At 41.8% G+C, this 26,166-nt stretch overlaps 1 protein-coding gene and 1 long non-coding RNA gene across 5 annotated transcripts in view; one reads left to right on the top strand and one right to left on the bottom strand.

Annotated features, from left to right (window-relative positions):
* LOC131580670 (WASH complex subunit 2-like) overlaps window positions 1-23,374 on the top strand; it is a 36,821-nt gene extending 13,447 nt beyond the window's left edge. For 2 of the 4 annotated variants that reach the window (XM_058842117.1, XM_058842118.1), the window contains 16 exons: window positions 509-673; window positions 1,201-1,331; window positions 3,109-3,201; window positions 3,701-3,805; window positions 4,724-4,840; window positions 6,271-6,434; window positions 6,863-6,977; window positions 7,725-7,910; window positions 8,923-9,105; window positions 11,411-11,539; window positions 11,750-11,845; window positions 14,016-14,132; window positions 16,438-16,650; window positions 18,359-18,958; window positions 19,559-19,733; window positions 22,891-23,374. In XM_058842117.1, the coding sequence (XP_058698100.1) occupies window positions 509-673; window positions 1,201-1,331; window positions 3,109-3,201; window positions 3,701-3,805; window positions 4,724-4,840; window positions 6,271-6,434; window positions 6,863-6,977; window positions 7,725-7,910; window positions 8,923-9,105; window positions 11,411-11,539; window positions 11,750-11,845; window positions 14,016-14,132; window positions 16,438-16,650; window positions 18,359-18,958; window positions 19,559-19,733; window positions 22,891-23,027 (2,726 nt within the window). In that variant the 3' untranslated portion in view covers window positions 23,028-23,374. Of the gene's footprint in view, window positions 1-508; window positions 674-1,200; window positions 1,332-3,108; window positions 3,202-3,700; window positions 3,806-4,723; window positions 4,841-6,270; window positions 6,435-6,862; window positions 6,978-7,724; window positions 7,911-8,922; window positions 9,106-11,410; window positions 11,540-11,749; window positions 11,846-14,015; window positions 14,133-15,693; window positions 15,757-16,437; window positions 16,651-18,358; window positions 18,959-19,558; window positions 19,734-22,890 lie in introns of all 4 variants that reach the window. The other 2 variants (XM_058842121.1, XM_058842119.1) reach the window with 2 other exon arrangements.
* LOC131580673 (uncharacterized) lies at window positions 9,942-26,123 on the bottom strand. Its single transcript, XR_009277931.1, has 3 exons — window positions 25,628-26,123; window positions 19,250-19,292; window positions 9,942-10,926 (listed from the first exon to the last, which is right to left on the bottom strand). It is a non-coding gene; the product is annotated as an uncharacterized LOC131580673 (long non-coding RNA).
* Between the last annotated feature and the right edge of the window lie 43 nt (window positions 26,124-26,166).

Genomic DNA, 26,166 nt, shown 5'->3' with positions numbered 1-26,166 from the left:
CACTGCCATATCTGGCGTGCGCAGGGATCTCGTGGCCAAAGCCAGCCTCGTACCACATGCGGCTGGTGGGCTCACGTGGCAGGTGGGGCCCCCAGGAAGAGCTCAGTCACCTGTCCTTCCCTCTCCCCAAGCACCTTCTCTTTTAATGGGCCACAGTGATGTGGTGTACTAGTTAGTAGAGTAGGATTCTGGCTTGGGAAATCCATAGGGCAGCAGTGTGGGACTGCTGAGTCTTCTAGCTTCAACACAGAGCCTGGCTGCTGTTCTTAGGGAAGATGAGCAGGTTTGAGGAAGAAGTGACTGCAGTGAGAGTGAGGGGCTGTCTGTGACTTGGCTTTATCAGAATGTGTCTAGCTAATGCTTTTGATGTGGCACTGTTGCAGGAGCGCCTTAAAAGTTGCTGAGATGGAAACTATACCTGATGTCACTTACTATGGCATAAGTTCAGCTTTTTGGTAACTCTGGCAATGTTATTTTGATTTTTATTTTGCCCCCATCTAACTTGCAGGAGGAAGTGATGTGTTTAGTTCCACTGTAATTGGGGAAAAAGACAATAAATCTGCAGCACAGAGCACAGAAAAAATTCCTAAACAACCTGGGAAAGTTCTTCTGTTTGATAATGATGATGATGATGACTTCTTTGTGGAAGCAACTAAAAAGCCTCCAGATCCAGGTACCTCTAAACATTTGTGGTGAAAGATTAAACACTGAAGGTCATCAAAGTTCAAACTGGTAGGAACCAATGAGTTACAAAATTCAAACCTTCAGCACTCCTGCTTGAGTTTTGAAGGGTTGTGGTTTTGGTTGGTTTTTGGTGTTCCGTTGTAGAGGGATCTTTTGTCATTGGTATTTCTTCTCATCAGAGCAGTGTGGGACTAGTTTGTTTGTACATGCTCTCCCCTGATTTTTCTCTCTCAGCATGCTCCTTCTACCATTAGGGCAGTATCTAGACTTGAATCAGGGAATTGGTATAGGCTTTATTCACACAGCCTTGAATCTTTGTGCCCAACATTCCTTATTAGCAGGGTCTAGGCCTGTGCTAAGCCAGTACAAAATACTGCCTTTAGAGGTGCTTGTCTGGCTTTTTCTCTCAAAGACTCCCGATGTTGGTCATTGTTAAACAGTATGGTATCTTTTGAGACTCTTACCTTCTCTTGTTCTGTGTTCCTCATTCCCTGTTTGTTTTGTCTCTTTATGTAGTGAAGTCCACAGCTGACCTATTTGATGATGATGAGGATGGTGACTTATTCAAGGAGAAACCTGCCATTCCTTCTGTGGTTGCTGGCACAACTAAAGGAAAAAGCCATGGGGAGGCAATCACGGAGAAAAAGGTAATGGTATATAAATGGATTATATGGCTGAGGTTTTGGGGAAAAGTTTCTGGTACAGTTGAAGTAGTCTTCCCATATTCAATACTATGAAAGTGACACATTTATGAAATAGAACTAGCTTCATAGGATCTTCCATAATTTAGTGCTTCAGTGGTCCTTAAATGCCTTTTTCCTTTCAAACTTTGGGTCTGTTTGAGGCTTTTATTTGTGTGGGCAGTGATTGAAAGAATCTTATTAAGGTAGGATCGAAATGACAGCAAAATGAGAAGTCTCTGATAATAAAAGTTGTTTATAAATTTCATGGCTGAAATTAAACCAGCCTGAGTTATGAACCTTTGGTGTCATAGTTCTGTGCTGCAGAGACTGTCTGCTCTTACAGCAGCCACTGACAGCAACTTAACTGGTAACCCATAGCTTGTGTGTATTATGGGAGAGGACAGTGTGTGTCACAGTTCTAATTAAGCATACACAAAACTTGCAGTGTTTAGAAAACTTTTTCTCAGTTGTTCTCTAAGGTGTAGAAAGCTTGAATGTGATGCTGAGCACATATGTAGAGGGTAACAAGAACCTCCTAATAGCCGCTCCACTTTAAGAACAGTGCCTTGAGGAAAGTAGTAATGCTCTTTGTTTCTGTAGTAGATACTGTATATACTCATTTTATACTTTCTGTGCAATGAGTATTTGACCATAATTAGCTGCAGTGACTCTTCTCCCCTCTGGACTGAGAACAGTACTGGGGATGTCTAATGCAAATTGCTGTTGTCTCCATGTTGTCCTATGAGAAGCACCTGAGCACCGGGGTAAAGCCAGCTTCTATTTCTGCTGCAGTGCAAGAGTATCCATGGTCATTGAAGCAGGAGCAGTGATGGGAGGGATCTCCCAGCACTTGGCTTTCCTGGAGAAGAGGAGGAGAACTGGCTCAGCAGCACCCCTGGTGCTCAATCAGGAAGAGAGAGCTGTTTTATACTCCAGGCTTTATGACAGTAGTGCTTGGGTCTGGGATCATTCTAAGTTTAATGGCAATATAGCTGGTGGCAGGCTGGGGCTGTGCTGTGATAATGCAGGAAATGATGGCTGGCACAAACTGCTTTATGAAACACAGCTTGTTAAAAGAAACATTTTCCTTTAGCTCACAAGGCCTGGCATGAGTTGCTGCATACATTCTTCTGCTGAGAAGCATGGTGTGGCAAAGCAGGCCTGTGGTAAGACCTGCAAGTCACTTGTGCATAGCACATAAGTTTTGGGCTTCAGCCCACAGGTGACAAGGCTGGGTTCTGTCCCTTCAGCCGCTGGGATTTTGCCATCAGCATGCCTCTTAGCAGGGGTCTGTCATGGTTTAGGAAAGGTACTTCCCAGTTTAGTGCCCCCACTGTAACCACATTGTTGCTGGGTCCTGCTATCCCTCTCTCCCTGGGGAGGACTAAAGAAGGGAATTGGAGGCACAAAGGTAAAGATGAGGGGTTGAGATAAAACCAATTTCCTTAAAACAGCAATGAGATAAGAAAGCAAGCACAACAGCAGAAATACTAATGACAGAAGGTACAAGAACAGGCAAATGATTCTGCTGCTTCTGCCATGCTGAGCTGACTCGGAGAGAGCACTTCTCCCTGGAAGAGACTCCCTTCCCCCTGTCCCCAGCAATGACATGAGGTGTATAAAATAGCTTCTGGGTCCTGGCCATGCCCCCTCATGGCTACTGCAGGAAAAGGTATAATAGATGTCCCAACCCTTTCTGAATCTGAGTGGGTGCTGATGCAGTGTTTTGTTTGTCCTAAAGAGTCAACCATCTTCAGGTGAGGACTTCAAGCCTTTATCTGAAACACCTCCAAGAAAACAGAGGGGCCTTTTCTCTGATGAGGAGGATTCTGAAGTGAGTATTTCTTTGAGAAATCCCTACAGAAGTCCTTGGGATCTCAGTCATCCTGACTTCAGTCCACTCATATCTGGGGGCTCTTTATGCATTTTGTTGGACTGGGAAATCTGACATCCATGCATACACTCCCAGCTGTTCTGAAAGTTCCTTCCTGCTCCAAGAGTGAAAGCTCTGTGATTGTTTTCCCCCTCTTCAGGGAGTTAAACATTACTGGTACACACACGCACAAATTAAAAGCCTGAAGACAGGAAGGAGAAGCAGATGAAGAGCAAGAATCATTAAAGACTACATATGTTTCATTTTGGCTTTCAGCTAGCAATTAACCTGCAAAGATGAGGAAAATCCCTGTTGAGTTGCAAGTGATTGATATATCAGATAAGGCATCCACTACTTCATAGGCATTCTAAACATCTTTTTGCATAAGGAAAAACATGAATGTCCCCTTTCTTAAACATATAGCCTTGCTTTGCAAAGTGACATTTATTTGTTTGCACAGGATTTGTTTTCATCAAGTATACCTGTGAAGTCAAAAGTTACATCTCTCCCCACAAGCAAGTCCATGACAAAAGCTCCACTTTCCTTGTTTGATGACGATGAAGAGGTATGTACCACTTCCTGCCTGTGTGTGGGAGCCCACCTGCACAGGCCATTCCAAATGCAGCAGGAATTATTCAGAATTTTACAACACTGGGCTTGCAAATGGAGCACTAAATTGATCTTGTATTGTGCAGCAGTTATGAGCATGTGGATAGCACTGTGGAGGAGAGTGGGAGTGGGGAGTTTTGCAAGTTCTTGAGGTCTTTTAAGTAGTTTGCGATCGGTGCATTTCAGCTCTGAACCTAAACATAAAGGATGTTATCCCTCTGATTGATAGGAATAGAGAGCACTGAGCAATAGAACGAATATGAGCTTCAAGAAGCTGTTTTATCCTATATATGTGATACCTGTCACATGGATGACTTCTTCTTCTCTTGTGGTGGCTGTTGGATTCCTTTTTCTCACTTTTCAGTGTGTAAGAATTGTGACTGCTAGTATGGAAACAGAGGGCAGAGCACACGTCTGTACAAGAAACTGTAAAAAATTAGAATTAGTATGGTTTTTTTTCAATCTTTTTACCCAGTGGTAGTTGTTCAGCTCACTTAATGCCTGTCCTCAGAATAGGATTCATTTTCCATTTCATTATATGTGTTAGAAACAGTGCCCCATTGTGTTGGCTGCTGTGCTACAAAATTGCTGAGTGGTGGTTTTTGGCTGCTGGTTGTGTCTTATGGTGGAGAGTCTGGCCCAAAACCAGGTTATGTGCTTACAGGCTTCTGTTCTATCAAATGCTGTATGTGTAGAATTCCTTGTACCAGAATATGATGTTAAACTTGAAATTGTCTTCAAAAAACACCATTTCTGTATCCTACTTATATGAGAAGTGGATGGCAACAATATCTTATGTGCTGATCATTTCTCAATGAGCTTTTCATTAGCTTTGGCTTTTGATTTTTTTTATAATATTTTATTTTGTTTTAAGGATCTCTTTGGAGTGGGACCTGCCAAGAAACACCAGGAAAAGCCCCCAGAAGAGAGAGCAAAACAGTCAGGGCCTCTGAAGAAAGCTTCCAGCTTATTGTTCAGCAGTGATGAGGAGGTACTAAGGAGTGAGATTTGCTTGAAAGTGCCTTGGCAACTTGGTAACCCTTTGGTTACTAGGCTTTATGCTGAGCAAAGCAGAAAACTTTTGAGAAGGGATCCACAGATCAGCTCTGCTGTGTCCACATGCCATGCCTACCCCATTCCTTTGACTTGCTTGCAGCTAAGGAGGCTGATCCTTGATCCAAATTTTCACAGGATCTGGGTAATAGAAGTCATGTGAAAGAGAAAATCAGTTTTTTTCATTGTAATTTCTAGAAATTTTGATAGCAAATGGAGACTGCTGCCAAAAAATCTGATTTAAAAACACTAAAAGGGAAAAATAAGTTTGTTCTTACTGCTTTAAATTCTGTAAGGAAAGTTTAGCAGTTCTAGATAGATACGTATTGAGGTTTTCTTTGTTTTGAGGTGGGTTTCTTATGTATGTAGTTTTGTTTATCAGAATTTTTATTTGCTTAAGTTTTGGTGGTTTTTTCTTTGTTTGGCTGTTTCGGGTTTTTTAATCTAGGGATGAGAAAATGATGCATAAATAATAAAGCTTCTCATAGAGCAGCCCTCTTCTAGGGTTGGGCTAGGTATTGTCCTTCATCTTAAATGAAAGCCAGAGACACCAAAGTAAATTAAAAACTTAAAAATTAAGAACTTGTCTGGAAACTTCTGCATTAGCTCATATGAATAGGATCCAGACTCTTCTTAGTCCTCCTACCTCTCAAAATTACTCTGTTGCATAGACTTTATTACCTGTCCTTGTAATTGCTTGTATAGTAGACAACAGTAATATCTTTAGATATATTTTTATCTTAATGTAGAATAACCCAAGTTCAAACTTCGTCATGCCCGTAGTCCCTTTCACAAAGAGGACAAACAAAGGTAGGAAAGAGGGGAAAACCACTTGAAATGCTGCAAATAGCAAAACAAACAAGGCAAAATCATCTTGTTTAGTATGTAGGCTTGAATAAATGGTAGCTGTGGGATGAGGTGGCTGCCTGGGGGAGGAGTACTGTGAAGGAAGTAAGAGCAACATTGAGCACTCTAGTAATGAGATGTCTTGGGTATATATGTGGTGGTTTTTTTCTTGTTTTTCTTGTTTTTTCCCATACATCCAACTTGCTAACTATTCAAGTGGCTCCAGTCGGGTTTTACTGAGTGACCCTACTCTTGTGACACTGCAGTTGACACTGACCTCAGTTGTCAAGAGCAGCTGTAACAAAGTGTGTGTACCGTATTTTGCTGGTTTAATACTGTGCCAAAAGGTGACCAGGCCCTCTGCAAAGCCTGAGCAATGTCAGATTACAGTGGCTAAAATGCAAGCAGCTAAGTAAACCGATAGAGATTAAAGGACTGCCAAGATGATGAAGTGTTCCTTATGGACAAGATTGCAAAGTGGCTTTGACCAAGACTAAAGAAAACTTGTTCCTTCTTTTTAAGGAACATTGGAATGTCTCCAAGCCAGCTAAACTTCCTCCTGAAGATGGCCAAAAAGAAGACCCTGCAAAACCAGCCAGCACTGTCAGTCAGGCTAAAGATGTGAAGACAGCAAACCTCTTTGAGGAAGAGGATGAGGAGGATTTATTTGCAATCACTAAAGAGAGGTGACAGGCCTGGGAGGGGAGCGGGGAGGCATTTATTCAAAACAACCCAGCAGTCCTTTCAAAACCAGATGGACTGAGGCATATTGCAAGTGTTACTGGTACTGTTGCTGAGAAGGAAGTAGGGATGTGTGGGTAGGAAGGGGCAGTGCTGGGCTCTTTCCTGTCTGTGGTGGGTCATTCTCCTTGCCACCAGTGAAATGGCCTTTCCATCTCTATGCCAGTGATGTAAAATCCTCTTGACCTTTTTTTATCTCCACTTCTGCAGAAAGCTTTGCAGACAATAAAGAGAGTGTTAGACTTAGGACAGTGAGGAAACCAAGTGCTGTATCTGGGAACAGTTGCTGCAAATGATGGTCCTAAGTGATGCTTTTAAGCAGATGCAGAGCAAGGCCACTGAATCTTCCACTTTCTTCTCTCTCTCACTGCAGCCAAAGAAAGCCACAGAAGCCATCATTGTTATTTGAAGATGATGATGATATTAATGGAGAATCATTCTTCAGCTCCCAATCAATGCTACTTCCTTCAGCTGCTAAGGCTGCAGTGGTAACTCCTTTCTAAAACTAACATGGAACACTTAGTCTTTTTACAGTCTGTCTTTGTTGTTAGATACTGAATATAAGTCTAACTCATTTTACACAATGGTAACTCTAGCAAATTGGGAATGGGAACAGGGAAGACTGAACTCTTACATGTACACTCTTACTACTATTAGCCTAATATAGACTTCAAAAATTTTCTTGACCACTTACCCTAAATTTGTTTGGTTTATGCTAAAAGCCCTTCCTAAGGATGTTTTGAAAGCTCTCAGCCATGAAATAACACTAAAAGGAACAAATGGCTTACTGCTGATTCAGTAGCCAGGGTTAACCTTTCATGTTGCCCTACCCAGGATGGTTCAGATGTGTAAACAGGCTTCTTACTGGCTCTCCCTATTGTGTGCTCATGCCATCCTCTGTCTTACAAGCTTAGCCCATGATGTACTGCCTGTCTAGTTGTGCTTTGGAATTGAGAGTAGGAGATGCAAGGATTTAATAAAGCTGTGTCTGTAGCGGGTATTCCTGTACCTGTGCTTCCTGGCACTCTTCAACCAGATTCAAAAAGTCATAATAGTGGAAATTGAAAGTCACAAACCAGAATCTGCCATGGGAGGAAAATAGGAGAAGTCAAGTATGTTGCCAGTGTCCTAGACCTCTGCAGTAAGTAAACTGAGACTCTACTATCCCACAGCAGCATATGTTTTTTATGTATAACCACCAATTCTGTGTCACCAGCATTCTCCTAATTTTGCAGGAGAAAGTAAAACCAGCACAAGCACTACCTACCTTTAACGAAGAAGAAAAGGAGGAAAAGGAAGATCTGCCAGATAGAGCAGTGAAGTCTAACCTGGTAGAAGATACATTGTGGTGTTCAGAAGAGCCTGGAGCAGCTCCTGTGCCTCGAGGAACAGATGTTGCAGGGCAGCAAACAAAGGAAAAAGTGAGAGATTTTCTTACATTAATCTGAAGTTTGGTAAAGATTCAGCTTAAAAAAGCCACAGTCAAACAGTGCTGCTCTGGCACAGACGTATTTTTCTGGATTGGAGCAAAGAGTAATTCTGTCTCCATTTAGCAAAATCACTTGTCAGTCAAACAGCAAGTTGATTAAATGGCATTTAAAAGTTGTTTCCTAACTGATATCCTTAAGAGAGATTGGGGTTTTTTGTGTGGGAAGGAGGTAGGCAGAATCTGCTTCAGTTTTCCCTCCAGAGTGGGTTGGGTAATCTTCATTTATGTGAACAGAACTTTCCCTTAAAACATAGCCTGTATTAATATATAGATTTTTCTTCAAGCTCAGTAATATGTTTCATCATAATGTGTGATGATTTATAAAGTGATAAGTGTTATTATGGCCTTCATAATTGTGAATTTCTGCTGGGCAATACTGTTAGAGAATGGTATTGAAGAGTATTGAGTGTATTATTGCAGAAGCTTCAGCAGGACTGGCCTTGGGTACAGTCTTACTGAATGATTGTTGAGGAGTTAGCAGCTGATGAATTTACATTGTAGTTCTTTCTCTTCCCACTTTTCCTGAGCACATTTAAGGTTCTGGTAGTGCTTTTCACTCTAAAGTATCCCAAGTGGTATGAGCTAGGTAATTAAGAGATAGTGGCAGCCTTGTGGTGTGCATGCAACCTGACAGAGATGAGGAGAAAACGTTATGCAGGAAGCTGCTTATCAATAGTGCCACAGAGTAGGGTACAGGAGGAAATGTGTCTTCCTTTCAGAGCTGAAATGTGTGTTCTTTTCTTTATCAATTGTTTCTTGCTAACCTGCATATTGATATTCTGTCTGCTTGGGAAAAATTAATTGAATGCAGTTGCCTGCTTGGTAATGATTGCAGAACTCTGACCATTGCTGGTATTTAACCAAGAAAGCTTAGCAGGGTTTTTGGGCAAACCTGAAATAAATAACAGGCTGATGTGTTGCTTTGTTTTTCTTCTTTGGTGGAGCCTTTTGCAGTAATATCTTCAGAGCCACCTGGCAGTTCAGATCTGTTTGCAACATCACCACCAGCTCTGGAGAAAGACGTGAAGAGCCAAGCTAAGAAAGTGTTAAGCTTATTTGAGGAGGAAGAAGAGGAGAGACTGGAAGATGATGATGGCATAAAAAATGCACAGAAAGGAATTGGTGTGGTGAGTGTAAGGAAGTTCTTGAACACTGGGAAATGGTATTTCTATCTCTGCTTTTCTAGGCAAGGTTTTGTTTTTACCTTTCCCTCTGTTCATGTCAAGCAGGCTGATGTTTCTCAGTTGCTAACCTTCCAGATTCTTGGGTGAGCAGTTATTCCTGCTCTTCCTTGTGATCCTGAATCCTTTTGTAATTTTTCCTGTCCCACTAACTTGAAAGCATTTTTCTGTATGCTAATTTGAAAAGAAATTCTATACAGATGTTTTAGTTGCAGCTACTTGAGTTTTGCTTTACAGAACTGATTCTTCAGCTACTCCTCAAGGTCAAAGATACTAAGAAGTAAAAGGATGTGCAGTTTTAAGCCTTGTGGTTTATCCCCTTAATTTTTTTTTTTACATTGTTACAGTTTGCTTGCTGGATATATGCCTTCAGACTTAGATTCAGCAATAATTATCTTTATCCTATATCTACTTCTGTTTTTCAAGTACATGTGTTCATTTTTTAAAAAAGCTTCCAGTTACCACTTTGTTAGTCTGGCTTTTCTGATATAGTGTATACCATCAAAAGGTGGACTTGGAATTTTCAGCAGCAATATTCTTGTTTCTACTTGATGCAAATGTACTGAAATTTCTTCTATCAGTTTGAAGTAATGTCAAAAGATACATACTATGCACTACAGTGTACAACAGGATTTTGTCATCTTAGTGTGACTGTGTAAAGTAAGCTGCCAGTCCTAAAGGCTGTGTACACTTTATTCAGCAGCCATTGGAACGGAATGAAATAGATGACTATTGAAGAAAAATTACTGTTTAGAGTAGCTTCTGAGTTAAAATGGATTGTTAGCTTGGGTCCTTGATTACTACTTGTGAATGAATACTGCATTTGGTTTTTTGTGGGAGCACACTGGGAGATGATGGAAACAAGCCATATCTGTGCTATGAATTTGGAAAGGTAGAAATCGATTCAAATCTTTTCTTCCAAGTTCTCATCTGTCAGCATATACTAGTCACAAAGTGATTAAGGTGCTGAAATGCAAAAATCAGAATGGTAATTTATGAACTTAACATTTTTGATAGGCAAATCTGAAAGGTGCTACTACTTTTCTTGCTTATTTCAACTTAATACATGTTTTGTTTGTGGAAAATTTAGATGTACATTAGGTTTTCACATATCTGGCATAAACAGCAGTTCTAGTGCTCTAAAAATGGCTTTTGGTACGAAAATGGGTTTTGGTCTCTGCACAGAGAGCACCACTGAGAATAATAAAGAAATTACAGTAATAAAAATCACAGGAGAGGGTGTTTGGATGAAAAATGATGTACTGGAAATTAAATTTAGGCAGCCCTTCATGGTTCTTGGAGACTTGAATAGGAATGGGAAGAATCAGGCTTTATTCTTATGATGACCACTCTTGCTGCCTGGATTTTGTGTCTACTGTCATGTTACTGGACATTCAGTCATGCTCTGAAGAGGCATCCTTTTATTTGAGCTGTTTTAATAGAGACAGATGAGTGGTGAAACATAGATATGGGCTCTTCTTGGACATTTGAGTGGGGCCTTTGCCTTTGCAAGCCAGACCTGTGTGCCTGCAATGACCACGCCCATGCAAAGGCATTGTTACGGTGTTCCAGAAGCTGGTACTCATTACTTCAGCAGGTAATGGAGGGCTTATAGGCTGATACATGTAACTTCAATCTTCCCCAGAACAGCAAATTTGAAAGTACGAGTTCTTGCCAAAGCAGTATGTTCCATTCTTCCTTGTGGGTGTTTACTTGCTTTCACAGGAGAAGAACAGGGAGTCTAGCAACAATAGTAGCTTTACAGGCCTTTTGTTAAATAAAAAAAAAAAAAATTCATTTTTTTATTCTTCTTTGAAAATGTTGCTTAGTAAGATAACTAAGAGATTCTCTTCTTTTCACTACTATGTCCTACATCCTTAGCTGAAATTTTTGAGGCATAAAAGTTGGAATATAAACCTTACAGTCATGATAGCATACTGAAAACTATTTTTTTTTCCCTTTGAAGGAAGCTTCACAAGTAAATAGTAGCAGCTGGATCTTAGATCAGCAGACACAGATATTGTGGTGAATGTCTTCTCATTAAATTGAACTATAAATAAAAATATTTACATTGTAAGTTTTGCAAATTTGGTCAAAATGAAACATAACCAGCAGTTAAAGTTATATTTTTGTAACCACTACAGATCTCTAGTGTAGCCTCCGGGGAATTGTAACCTGCCTTATCATGAGGCAAATAACCTCCTTACAGAGGGATTTTCTCACTGTGTGGGCCTTTCTCCTCTCCTTGCAGGTTTCTGAGAAAAGTACTCGGCCCAAAAGCACTGGAGTCTTTCAAGACGAAGAGCTTCTCTTCAGTCACAAACTTCAGAAGGACAATGACCCAGACGTTGACCTCTTTGCCAGTGCCAAGAAGTCAATGGTGAGTTCAAAGCTCTCCTCTGAACCTCCTATTTAAAAACAGTCTTTGAAGTGTTCACTGTACTGGTACTCCTTGTTTGGACACAGCTTAGAAGTCACTGATTTCCAGGGAGGGCCAAATGCTAATGTCAGTTATGTTCTGGCATCACGGGCTGAACGAGCTGTGCTTTGGATCTGTGACACATCTTTTCTTTATCTTTTGTTTCTTTAGTCTGCAAACCGTATCCTGAAGCCATCACCTGGAGGAGGGCTTTTTGGGGATGATGATGAGGATGACCTCTTCAGTACTGCTAAAACAAACATTCCGGTACCTGTTTCTCTATTGCAAATGGCTTATATAAAAGAGATTGGAAATAAGTGTATGGAAGGGATTTTCTCCATTTGTATACTCACAAGAAATTGACTTTTCAAACCTTTTTGAGAGAACAGAAATGGTCATTGTGACTCTGAAGACATAGGGAGCAAACAGATGCATTGGGTCTCCCAGAGTTGGGATGAGAGAATTGGATTCTATTTTTGTGTACCACTGGGACCAGCTTAGTTGTAAGAGAACACACCTGAGCAAAAATCATAGTAGAGTTTGTTTTGTTTAATTGCTTCACTTGCTAATATTATGTCCCTGTGCTTTATGCATGACTGATGAGCCATGCTCTGTGAGTTGTTTAACTCAAGTTTCTTCCGGTTGGTTTGATCTCAGGTAATGATACAGTATTAAAACCCTTATGGTCACCCAATTGCTTTTAAAGGGTGAGTAGCTGCAATAATGAACTAGACTGTTACAGGTGGTCTGAGGTAAAGGTCCTAACATACATTCTGAACTGCTATTTTTAATATAATTGTCTTAATTAAATTGAAACTAACTTTTACTTTTGTCTGTATTCATGTAAATAGCTGGAAGAAAACTGGCAATAGTTTCTGGAAACAGTTTCTTTGAGGGCTCTGGACAGGGTGGTCTCAAGTAATTAGTGCTTGAGAGACTATATATGGAGCCTGGTTGCTTGAAAACAAAAAAATAACACTGTTTCTTAGCTAGAGTTGTGCTTTTATTTTATCTGCTCTTTTGTTGGTGAGGAAATATACATGCATTTGAAAGCTTATTGAAACTCTCATTCTTAATTGTTAGCACAGACAGCAAAGGTTCAAGTAGACTAAAGGAATGGAAGAATGAAGGCCCTTGCTTTGCAGAGCCATAAGCCAATGCCTGTTGTAGTGAGTTGACCGTGGCAGGATGCCAGACACTCACCAAAGCCCCTCTCTCACTCCCCTCTGCAGATGAACAGGGGAGAGAAAATATAACAAAGTTACATTTTATATAAATGAGTTAAGATAAGGACTGGGAGAGATCACTCACAAAATACTGACACAGGCAAAACAGACTTGAATTAAGAGATATTAATTGCAATTATTTCTAGCAAAATCAGAGTGGAATAATGAGAAGTAAAATAAGACCTTAAAAACACCTTTCCCCCATCCATCTCCTTTCCAGCTCTACCTCCCCCCCAGCCCCAGAGGTTCAGGGAGATGGGAAATGGTCAGTTCATCACACCTTGTTTGTGCCACTGCTCAGACTGGGGAGTCCTTCCCCTGTTCCAGCATGGGGTCCTTCCCACAGGAGACAGTTCTCTGTCAACTTCCCCAGCCTAAGTCCATCCCAAGGGCAATGGTTTTCCACAAACTGCTGCAACGTGGGTCAGTCTTCCATGGCGTGCAGTCATTTTGGGATAGCCTGTGCTGACCTGGGTCCCCCACAGGGTTACAAGTCCTACCAGGAAACCTGCCCCAGTATGGGCTCCTCTCCCACAGTTTTACAGGTCCCTGCCAGGACCCAGGCCTCCCATGGGTTCACAGCCTCCTCACCTGCTCTGGCCTGGTCTCCTCCACAGGCTGGGAGTGAATCTCTGCACCCTTGTGGATCTCCATGGACTACAGGAATACAGCTGCCTCACTATGGTCTTCTCACAGGCTGCAGGGCAATCTCCGCTCCAGTGCCTGGAGCACCTCCTGTCCCTCCTTCTGCACTGACCTTGGTGTCTGCAGGGCTGTTCCTCTCCCATGTTCTAACCTCACTCTTTTCTGGCTGCAATTACATCTGTGCAATAACTTTTTTTTTTTTCTTAACTGTATTATGACAGAGGGGTTACCACTGTTCCTGATTGGCTCAGCCTTGGCCAGCAGTACATCCGTCTTTGGAGCCACCAGGGATTGGCACTGCTAGACATGGAGAAAGCTTCTATCAGTTTCTCACAAAAGCTGCCCCTATAGCCCCCCACCCACCACTACCAAAACCTGGCCATGCAAACATAATACAGCTATACACAGCAGGATCAAAAGATGTGGCTAGTTTTCTGTTAAGTTAAAAGCAAGATTTTAAAACTTTTTGCTTGTGTTCTTTTGGGGGTTTGAGGTTTTTGTTTTTTAGATCTATGCACCATGCTTTTTACCCCATTCATGTTGACTTGTGCCCATAATGTTTTCAGAAAATGGCCGAGAAGAAAACTCTTCAGACCAGTGTTGGCCCTTCCTCAGTGAGCAGTAACCTAGAAAATGCTTTAAGTGCCAAGCAAGATGAAACTCTGAAGGCAGCAACTACAGAGGCAAGTACTTAAATCTTATGCCTTGAACAGCATGCAGAGAAAAAGGAGATGTATCATCCTGTTTTAAGTGTCTTGGAAAGATGAAAACTAATGCCTGGATTCACTGGCTGCCAGGCAGCAATGCGTGGCCAAGCTTCTCTGCTTATCAGCGGATGCACTGTTACTAGCAAGAAGTTTAAATGTTATTGATGTTTTATTCATTGTACACACACTTTAAAAAGTGAAATGGCAATGAAGAGCTACACCCTAGGTCCAGTTGTACTGAAATAAATTGCAGCTTATCTGAAGTGCTAGTATCTTTTGGGGTGAATGTGATCTTTAAAGGTAGCCTTTCTCAGAAAGGAGATCAAGGCATGCTCTACAAATCTGTTTCAGCTGAGACTCTTATACTGGAGTCTTAACAAGTCTCTTGTCCTTAATCTTGCAGAATCGAGAGTCTCTGGGAGAGGTGATCTGGACCAGAATTCTGGCCTGTGCCTCACCAGAACTGCTTGATGGATTTTCATGTATAGGAGATTAGCTTTTTGTTGTAGGGAGTGGGAGTTGTTTTTTCTCCCCTGGGCTGAAGAACACAGAACATGCGTGTAGGGCTAGTCATTAGCATCTCTTCCCTTTTTGTAAAGTGTTCCTTGAAATGTAGAACCAAGCTCATCATCCTGGTTTTTGTAGCTACTGACAGCCTGCTATAGGAATGGCTTCAGCCTGTCTGAGGTTAAGCTGAACACCACATGCAATTAAGTAGAAAACAATCTCCTCAGATACTAGGATTCCTCTGCCATGCTATCAAGCCCTTCAAATTAGTGTCCTAACCCTTGCAAACCCTCAGTTACTTCAACCTAGCTGAAGGAGCTCTGACTGCCCAGTCATACCAACAGCAGTATTACCTAGCTCACAGAACCGTGCAGACAAACTTCTGGAGAGCAAGTCCTGGGAAGTGCACCTTAGCTAATCTGATTCATTCCTTGAGTCCTAAAATTGACCCAAGTCTTCAGATCAAACAGCTGCTCTTGCTCTTTTGGCTTAGTCTTCTTTCTAGTGCTACTGTATTGTTTTTTTAGAGGAACACTCACTTCTCTGAAGCTGTTTTCCGTGAAGTCTGAGTGGAACCATTTTGAAGCCCTCTTAGTTTCTGTGTGGACTTCAATGAAGTCTGTAGCCCTGTTACAGCCAGTCACAAAGAGAAAAATTAGATTGTTGCCTGGCAATGTGGCTTCAGAGGATTTTAGGGGACAGAATAAGCAAGGAGAGAGAAGATAGCTGTCCTGGTTTGATTTGACTAGTAGTGGCAGTGGCCTGGAGAAGATGGATGTTGTTCAGTTACCATGGCACAGTATAGTATTGGGTAGAAGGACGAATGAAATGTGATAATAAAGATGGGGCTATGGCATGTGGGAAACTGACACTGAAAACTCAGTGACTATAGCTCTAGTAATAGAATGTGATGATAACAAGAAGAAATTGGTAAGCAATTAGCTGCTTTCTATACATGTATTAAAATGAAAACTATGGTGTGGTTGATAACAACTTGTTAACTTGTTTAATCCAATGTAATTTTGTGCAGAAATCTGCAGGTCCTGTTCCCATTAAAACCAAAGAGCCTTCATCTCGGATTGGAAAGTTACAAGTAATTAACTTTACTTGCACTTTAACTTTAAAAAAAAAAAAAAAAAAAAAATCTTCCTTGCCTCACTGATGGCTTTCCCTGAACCAAAATCTTTTTGCTTCCTTACCTTATTCTTGCAACATTATTATTTTTTTCAGATGGCATATTTTTGATTGCTTTTTCTGTATTGCATGTTTAATATTATTTCCTCCTTCTGTTTCAGTTCTGACTCTAAGCAGCACTATTTACTCATATTGGGGGGCAGAGGGTGGGCTCTTCTTTGAACTGCTGTTGTTCTTAGCACTATTAAGTATTTAGAAATTCTTAGTGGGGACTATGGTTATGTCCCTTTTCTGACACAAAACAACTAATAACTGTCTATATCAATACCGTTTGAAGTCAGAACTATTGTCTCCTCAGATAGAATATTGAGCTACCTAGGTGTTTGGCCTGACATAACTTGATCCTGCTGTTCCTGAAGCTCTTACACAGAATAATAGTGTTGACCACTCCAGTTTCAGTGAGACACAGCTTGTGGGAGATACAAGTTCTTAGGTCTGAGAAGAGGCAGGCACTTTAGAAGTAGAACTTGAATACCCAGATACACTCGTTCTTGCTGCTCCTCTGGAGCCATGCTTGCTTTGGAGCAGTAGTAATGTGATCTCTTTTTGTGTGTATGTTTTTGTTGTCTCTGTTTTGTAGGCTAACTTAGCTATCAACCCTTCAGCCTTACTACCTGGTGCAATGCCTAAGGTCTCCAATGTCAAGTCTCCCTTACCAGTGCTGGACACTCCATTACATGAGCCCAAGGAGGTACAGAACAGTGAAGCCTTCTCTGCTGCGGGAAGCAGTAAAGAACTCGGTGTAAGCTTTGATCAGCCCATGCAAGCAGACACCTTGCACAACGCCAATAAGGTAACCTTGGTATTTAGCATAGGAGGAAGGGGGATTAAAAACAGTCTGTCCTCGTGCAGTTTGTTTTTGTATGCAAGTTCTGCTAACAGTGTGGTTTATCTGAATCTAAATGGGAGTGTGAAAATCTAATCCCCTCTCACTTCCATGGATCACTAAAGAGAAAGTCTGGCTTAGCACCTATACTTAGCTCAGTAAGAGGCTTATGCATATACCTGGTGCCTTTTAAAGTACATGTGTATCTTTACCAAATACTGGATTTCCCTGCTGGTTGAAGATATGTTAGCATAACATCTTGTTCTATCCCAGGAGACACCAACCTAAAAAATACTAAAAAGACATCTTGCTAGGCTAACTATAAGACAGGGTACAGGCAGCTACTTTGACAAGCTATCCAGAACACATCAGTGCTGTAGGTTGACCTTTACCTCCTTTGTGAATAAAAATGTCATGCTATCCTGAACTGTAACTCTCAATTCTTTTTCAAAGAAAACTTTTGTTTTCACACTAAGGACAACAAAAAGAAGTGTTAAGCTTTTGACATGGCAGATCTCTGCCTCCTGACTCACTTGTTTTTCACTCATACTTTCTACTTTATGGACTGCAAAAGGCATAGGCTAATTAAAGACTTAGTGGTTCTTTAAAAAAATGGAAGTGTCAGCTATGTAGTTAAGGTCGTCTAGGTGCCTGTGATTTTATAACCTTGTAGGGTTTCCTGAGAGTAGCAATTTGAGTAAGATAACTTAAAATGTCAACTTTAATTATTTCTTTAATTCTTCTAATACTAGATGAGAAGCAGAGATGACTTGGCAAGATGCAGCAGCCATCACCACAATGGTTGACATGACCCCTTAGTGACAAATGCTTTTGAAGCTTTTACATCAGCTTGGTGCATTACTATGTAGGCATAGTTGTTTCCAATAGCAGCGTGTTCCAACAGACAAAGCTCTCTATTGTGATACTTTTAAATAGATAGGCTTGCAAAGAATAGAGTGCCTGTAGCTGCATATTATCAACCTTGAATGTTCATTTTAGTGTAGTGATGATGCATGTTTTTTTACTGTAAGTAATCTGAGAAGAAGCATCTTGGTAACAATACAGTGAATGCTTTTTGTGGCTCAGGTTAGATGTTGTAATTTTGGCATATCATTGCTTCTTCAACCTTTTGAGTGTAAATATATCCAATCAAATGCACTTTTTTCCAACGGCTAGAACAAAGCAACCCACCCAGCATTCTGCCTACCCTTTCAAAGAACATATACATGAAGCAATTAACAAAAGGGAAGAAGAGGTTGTAGTGATCCTCCTGTCCATTTCCTACCCATGTAATTACTCCTGTCCATGTGGGATAGGGGAGAGACTGTTAATGGAAACTTGCAGGAGGCTTCCTTAAAAGCAGCAATTAACTGCAATAGGCTATGCATAAAATGAAATTGCATGGAAACAATTGCACTGTAAAAGTTCATAACAGGGTGACTAAGGTATTGTCTAAAGCCAAGGGGCTAGAGTGGCTAGCTGACCTGTTGTGATTCTATTTGCGAGTGCTGTTGCTTTTGTATACCAGTTCCACCATGTGGAATGACTAAGGGCAGCAAATCAGTTATCCTGGGTTATATTTCTGAATCTTTCTCCAAACTACTCCAAGCTTGAATGTCCTATGGGGCTTTTTCCTTATGTATGATCCTTCTTTGTTTTTCCTCCTTCCTTGCAGACCAGGATCAGGGTTCCAGGGAAGCGCAGACCCCCTAGCAGAATGGCGCGCCGTCTGGCTGCCCGAGAGGCTGAAGTGAAGGAGGAGGTGGACACTGCTAAAGAGTCACAATTCTCTCTACCAAAACAGACGTCAGCAGTAGTGAACATAAAGGAGCCTCTTGCTGCTGAAGCAGAGCCCAAGGAAAATGACTTTCTCTCTAGCTTGTCACTACCAGCTCACAGCAGTGTTTCATCTGCTGGGACAAACAAACTCCTTCCAGAATCCACAGAAAATGGGGATGATCTGTTTGAATCTGAAGACCTTTTTGCAAGCAGCACAACATCCAGACCAGCTGCACAATCAAAGTTGAAGGAGGGAATGCCAGACAGTGTGGCTAACAAACCCATCAAGGGCAGGGAGAAAAAGCCTGATCTGGGTGATCAGGACAGCAATGATCTCTTCCAGCCTGTACAACAAAAATCTTCTACAAAAAGCAGCCCTATACCTTTTTTGGAGGAAGAGGAAGATTCTCTCTTCACCTCTCAGAAAACTGGAAAAAAGGAATTGAAATCTGCTGTGCACAAAGCAATTGACCCTACTTCCCAAGATATCTTTGAGGTAATGGCTGAACCTGCCACGTTGTTTTTTTGTTCCCCAGGGCCATATGCAGACCCCTCTAACTTAGACTTAATGAAGGCTGCTGAATAGGATGGGGTATGCAGGATAAGGGAGTGAAGTAAACTCTCAATCATGCTCCACTGCTAGAATATAGAAACTCCTTGGTTGTTCAGCTCCTAACTAGCGGCAGTGGCGTAAAAGGTGGAGCCTTAACACAGAGCAGGCATGCACTGAAGGTGCTATGACAACACACCTTTTTCAGAATAATAACCAAATAAATTTGGTTCTTACCTGGTTCTTATCTGTCTGTTCAATTCCCAGCAGCTAAACAACACTTTAAAAAAGGAACAAAATTGGTGGGCTGGTTACTTTATACAGGCTTCTGTGTGCTGTACTTGCCCTGTGTACAATCCACTAAGGCACTTAACTAATTGCTAGTTAGGTTGGCAAAGACTTCTCAGATCACTGAGTTCAACCTTTGTCTGATAAGCCCAGGTAACCCAAGTCTTTTAAACATCTCAGCTGCCATGCACAAATAATTTGACTATTCTCTTGAAGTGTGTTGTGGATTGATGAGATTTTTCTATATTTGTTTCCAAGGATGATATATTTGCTACTGAGGCAATTAAGCCAATGACCAAAATGAAAGAGAAAATGCCAGAGACTAACCTGTTTGATGATAACATTGATATTTTTGCGGATCTAACTGCAAAACCAAAAGAAAAGAAGACCAAGAAGAAGGTGGAACAAAAATCCATATTTGACGATGATATGGGTAAGTATATATAAGTAAAAATTATGCTACTAGTAAAAATGCTACTGGTCTTGTAATATTGTCCTGAGTTGCATTCATCTAAGATGTTTTAGGACCTTCTGCTTTTTTTTACTTTTTAACTGCTCTGAAATCTCGGGTCATCTTTGGATTTTAACCTTGGATGAGAACTTTCTAGATTTGTAGAACTAGCATGGCATTTAACTAGTTTAGGAGAGATTATAAAATTGTTCTGAGAAAAAGTTTAATTCCTGTAGGGAATTACTCCAGACAAGTTTCTAAGAGACTCATCTTACATTGTAGACAGATTCTGTATTTCAGTTTGCACAGCTTTTTGTATTGTACTTTGCGATGAGTCACTGATATGAACAAATTAGCATCTCTGCCCATCCCACCTTCACTATTGTGTTAACTTCCTTGAAGCCCATAAGCTTTTGTTTACATTCATATACCCAGGACAATTTACAGATACTCCATCTGAAAGCAAAGGTTTGCTATGTATAATTTGTTAAAAAAACAAGTGGTGGTGTGAAATGATGCACAAAGCATGCTCATTTCTTCTCCATCAGCAGAGATGCTGAAAGTTAAGCGATTCTCAGCTGTGTCTGTTCTCAGGCTCTTCATGTTCATAGCTCTTCTTTGAGCATGTATTTCTTTTCCTTGACAAAATTTCTTCTCTGGCTTTGGTTCTTGTCAAGTCTTCATTCCCTCCAACATCCTCAAATTGAGCCTGACTTACTGCTGTTTTACTTGGACTGCTGCTAAGCACTCTAGCCTGATGGCTGAAGTTCCTAGCCTGGGCAGTGCTAGGAAACTTGCTGGAATGAACATCCTGAGATTTAAAAATCTTCTTGATTTATATAAGAATATAACAGTTAAATGTTTTTTTGGAAGGTATTTGAAACACATATTGGATGATTTTTTAAAAAATTTTGTTTTAACAATTTAAATTTTTTCATGTAGTCTGTAGGAAGTGAAAGAATTTGCCAAGCAATTACTCCTTCCAAATATTCAGCACAAAAATCTGAACTGAATGTTGAAAAAACCAGTTATGGAGTGTCACTTGAAAATTAGCCACAACAGAACCTGTTGTTTGAACTTCGCTTTTGACAGTCAACTCTGGTACTAAAGCTTTGTGTTTGATGTCACAGCTGATCTTGATGCCTATTGCACCTAAAGCACCCACATCTGATTGACTTCACCTTCCTGTAGAGTGGTGACTCTTCAGTGGTACAGCTATAGGTATGCATCTCCTTTAGTGCCCATGATGCTCCAGAACACCAACAGGAGTGCAGGGAGATGCCTGAAGATGAGGATGTTCTGCTGGCAGTAGATTTGTGGAACTGGCACTTGCCTACGTTTCACATTAAGGGCTGGCTTAAGTGATCCTGGTAACTCTTCTACAGAGCTGTATATTTTTGTCTTAGGAGAACCTTTGTGCTACAAATGAAACAGTAAATTTCAGCTGCAGTTTGAGGAGTTTGAAGACTGCAAGCTGTTTTCTTTTGTCTTCCCACACCTTCCAGTCACTGGAGTCCTCAATCACCTTGTAGCTGATGTCACCTCTGCCTGTCTTCAGAATGCTGACTGAGCTTTCTTGCACTCTGACGAGTACTATTATCCCTGGGCAAAATTTTTCTATTCTTTAGGCCTCTATAAAAGTGGGAGTGACACCTCTACTGCTTATGGCACTCACTGTACTTCCCCTCTGCTGTAAAGCTAATCCATGTGATAGCTTCTTGCTTTGGAGTAATGCCACTAGGGGATTACTCTGTTTTCCTGCCTTTCTAAACTGCTCTTGTGCTGAAATGTGGTCCTGGATTATTCCTGTGTAATCCCTGTGATCAGCACAGTAGCAGACACATGCCGAATTGGAAGTAGTGAGAAGAGACAGGGAATTGTAATAGACCACATTGTGCTTGGCCTCTGCTCAAGGTTAGGCTACGTGCTGAAGATTGAAATACTAGTTTTTATACTCTGGACTAGTAATTCACAGAATATTCTGAGTTAGAAGGGACCTACAAGGATCATGAAGTCAAACTCTTACATGAATTGCCCATAGGGGATCAAACCCACAACCTTGGTGTTACTAGAATCACGCTCTTATGAGCTAGACTCAGTGACTATATTAGCCTCTATATAACACCCATGTTTTCTCCATAGGAATTCAAGACCAGTTATGTGTCATTTACACTGGCCTTGTGAATCACTAGTGATCCTCATATCTAAATCTTGTAATGTTTTGTTTTATACTCCAACTGCATAATCTGAGTATCCTAAATTTTTTAGTGTAGAGTATGAGATGCACTGTTGTGTACACTCAGGAATCCTCATGGCAACCCCTCAGCATGTATATGGTAGCAGCTTCATCTCTTTCATGAGCACAGTCCTAAACACAAGTAGTTCTAGCCACAGCAAGAACTGCAGGACTGTGAGCTCTGCAGCTGACACAGGCTATCTGTGTTGGATGATTTAATTTCTATGTGTTGTTGTCCTCTGCCTTAATGGCAGTGTGATATTTTTCCACTTATGTGGTCCTGGTTATATACAACAGATATGCTTTTATTGAGGAAGGTGGTGGGAGACCTTGATTCAAGACTTTGAATATTCATCAGGATGGTGGTTACAGCTGTCTGCCTCCTTGCATCTTAGCAATGGTCTGTTCTCAGTGGATTTATATTATGTTCTTACTGTGCTGTAGATTAGATTCATGGTTAGTGAATATCACCACAGCAGTTGCTAACAAATCCTATCTTTTCCTCTTCTGATTTTCTTTAGCAACAACCTCACAGTTCTTGGATCTCTCAGGTTCTTCAGACATTAATGTTCTAGATAAGAGGGATGTTATCTGGCACTTGTATGATAGAATCTGTTGTGGAGCTTTAATTTATTAGTACTTTACAAATGCTTATGAGAGCCTGAACATGTTACAAAATACAAGTATTATGCTGTCTACTGAGAAGAAAAAAAAATCATACAGCTAACAGCTTCCACGTATGTCCTTACAAATGCATCCAGAATTGCAAGTACCAGGAAAGCATTTGTTTTTCACAGGATGTCCTTGGCAGTCACTGCTGCATGATGGAGTCTCTTGTGTACAATGTTACTTCTATTTAGTAGTCACTTCTCATTAAAATATCTTTTTTGTTCCCCGCTTTAGATGATATCTTCTCTAGCAGCCAAGTCAAGATACCTACTCCTAAAACCAGGTCTTCCCAAGCAGTCTCAGAAGCAAAATCTGAAAGCAAGGTCCTGAGCACATTTGATGACCCGCTGAATGCCTTTGGAGGCCAGTAGTCAAGGGGATGTGTTGCAGAGAAGCAGCCTTCCTTAGCCCTGTCCAGTACTAATATTCTGGATTCTTCAATTCAGTAGAGCTGGAATGAGATGGACATGGATATTTAAATGAGATTACCCATTTAAAATGGTTAGTATTCTCTTGTGCTAGTCTAATTCTGCTAAATTATATATTTTTTAAAAAATACAGTAACCTTCTGCTATCATGTTTCCATGGTGCCGAGATGAATACAGCCTGTGCAATACCTGCAATGAAGTAATCTATTATATAAAGTATAGTTTGTTTTATTGAACAGATCTATAGTTAAAATAATTGATAAATAGTAAATTGAGTCTGTTAAACTTCATCTGTCTACATGTCTTACTTTCGTCTTTACTTCCTGCTCAGAACATCTGCGTCATGACTTGAAAGTAACCAAAACCACTACCATGCCTTGTCTGGGTCAGCTGCCACCTACTGAGCTAATGGGAGGGTAAGGCTGGGTTCAGTATCAGGTACAGCTTCTCTTACAGAATGAAGCAGTTAGGAAAACTCAGAGCAGGACTTGAGACCAGCTCAAATGAGGTATTTCATATAGGTACCTAATGTGGGCCATGAAAATAATGACAGATAATGCTTCTCTACCAGGAAGAGCATGTTACAAATGAGCACCCAGTGGTCCACAAAGACAACTGAAATCTAACAGTGTCTTCTTCTGTTCAAGTTGTAGGCCATTAAATGAGATTTTTCACCTGCATGGAGCTGTCAGAGTTCTGCAAATAAAAGTTTTCACACAGTCTATCTGTTCAGAGCATGCTTGGTCACTTCCAGGCTAACAAGCCAGTGTACATACTTTATGCAAAGACTCTTGAGCCTTACAGACTTGCTGTCTGCTTTCCCTTCTCATCCATAACACAGTGTAAGCTGTGTACAGGACATTGCAACTCTGGAATCCCTCTGTCAGATGTATTTGGTTTAACTTTGCTTCCTGTATTTTCTAGATTCCCTTCTGGAACAGATGACATTAACCATACCCAATAGTAGATGCTTGCTCTCCTGCATGCATACAAGCAGAACAAATGCATAAATGCAGGAGGGTCAGATGTTTATTTTATTGTACAAGTGACTGCCTGCAATTTTGACTACATTGACTGCTTTTATGATAGTGACTGCTTATCTTGGACTCTTAAGACTGTTCTGCTGTGAATTTAAAGCATGTATTCCAAGGACTTCTTTGAGATCAACTTCAACTTGCACTGAAGTCCTCATTCTGAGACATCTGCTTCAGTCTCTTGGTTCTCAAGTTGGATTTCCTTTATCAGGCACAGTAAATACTACAGCTGAAACATCTAGCACTAATGAGGGTAAAGCAGAAAGAAGGGTTGGAAGGGATAAAGGAGAAACATGATGTATTCATTTGCACCATAGGTGGGCCTGGCAATGATTCATGTTAAGTGGGGGGGGGGGTAATCTGGGAGTAGCAGCTTGAAAAAGAGTGTGGGGGCTATTTGCAAATGGGTGTCTGCACTGAAACCACTTGAACTTTATTTATAGGCATTGCATCTGCTGTGTATGCCTCACACATGCTTTGGACTGCTTCTTTACTCCTTTCTTCTGTGCTTAGAAGGGCATCAAAGATATGATCGAGAAAAGAAGAAAAATATGGTGAATTCTTGTTTCTTTTCTGCTTCTTTCTTCTTGGCCCTTCACATTAATAGCTTCTGTTGGCATTGCAAAAAGGGGTGCTCACAAGCTAAGAACCCTGAGGGTCAAAAGCTCATGGTGCAGGGAAAAAAAAAGCTCCTGCCTTAAACTTTCATGTGAAAGCTCAGCAGAGAAAAGCTCCTCATAGTGCAAGTTTCTATGATGTAGATCAGAACCTTTCTTCCCTCCTAGTCTTTTTAAACTGGGGGATGGAGAGTCTTTGTGCCTGTTCCCATGTCTGTTCACATATTGAAATGTGTGGTCCTCAATTTTAACAGACAGTGCCAGGTCTAGGCACTTCACTTCTGAGAGGGCTTGGTCAAGTGGTGACTTTTTGAACTGGGTTTTGGCTAGAAGGTTTGGTTTTGGGTTGTATTGGATTTTTGGTGATTTGGGGGGGGTTTTATATATTGGTTTACTTTTCAGGTTTGGTTTTTTGGTTTTTTTGGTTTGTTTTGGTTTTTTTTTAATTCCATAAACCACGGCTGTGTGTTTATGGGAAGGGCAGAACTGAAGGCTCAGTATTTACAGCATCAAGAAGCTCTGAGGGATTCCCATACCCTCGACCTGCTTCTCAAAACCCACACTTTTAACTGTGCCTGAAACCTAACAGCAGGTCAGGGTAGGTCTTGTGTATTTTAAAACCTAAATGGAAAGTAAAGTGGTTAATGTAATTACCACCTCCTAATAGGATAAGCTTGTTTTCTCTAGCCTGTCATCGTCCAAGGGCCCCGCTGCTTCTGGAGCTTGCCCTGGCCACCTCACGCTGAAACGGGATCACAAACGGAGCGCTGACCTTCAGCGAAGGTGCCCCAGAGAAGCGCCTGGCCACTGCCAGGGCCGGGAATGTTCGTGTCCCGCCTGGAAACAGCGGCCCGCCCCTGCCCCCCGGGCGCAGCGCTGCGCCCCGACACACCTGGGAGCCTCTCGGCCTGAGCGCAAGGTCTCGCTGCTGGCTCTGCGGCTTGGCCCTGAGCAAAGGCCGCCCGTGCTAAGGTCGCGAGGAGCCGCCGGAGCCGCCTTAGCGTTAATCTGCCCCGGCCGCCTCCCCGGCCCCGCCGCACTCCGTGTCCCAGGAGGCAGCGCGGCCGCTGTCACGTGTCCACCGGTAGTGCTGGGGGCGTTGCACAGACTCGCAGAGCGGTTTGGGGCGGAAGGGACCTGAAAGCCCATCCCGTTCCCCCCCGGCCCTGAGCAGGGACACCTCCCACAGGACCGGCCTGCCCGAATCCCCATCCAGGCTGGCCTTCAACACTCCCAGGGATGGGGAAGTGTATCCGGGTCCTTTCCTGCGCACGCGCTGCCGCCCCGCGTCTTAACGACCACAACAAGCGGCCCGGCGGGCGCCCGCCCCTGAGGCACCGCGAGCCCCGCCCCCTGGGGCCGCTGATTGGCCGGGGTTCGTGAGAGCGGGCGTCCCATTGGCCCGCGGGAGGATCTGTCACTGGGCGGGGC

Source organism: Poecile atricapillus, chromosome 6 (assembly GCF_030490865.1).
Source record: "Poecile atricapillus isolate bPoeAtr1 chromosome 6, bPoeAtr1.hap1, whole genome shotgun sequence".
Classification (NCBI taxonomy): Eukaryota; Metazoa; Chordata; class Aves; order Passeriformes; family Paridae; genus Poecile; species Poecile atricapillus.
This window is presented reverse-complemented; position numbering and strand designations above follow the sequence as displayed.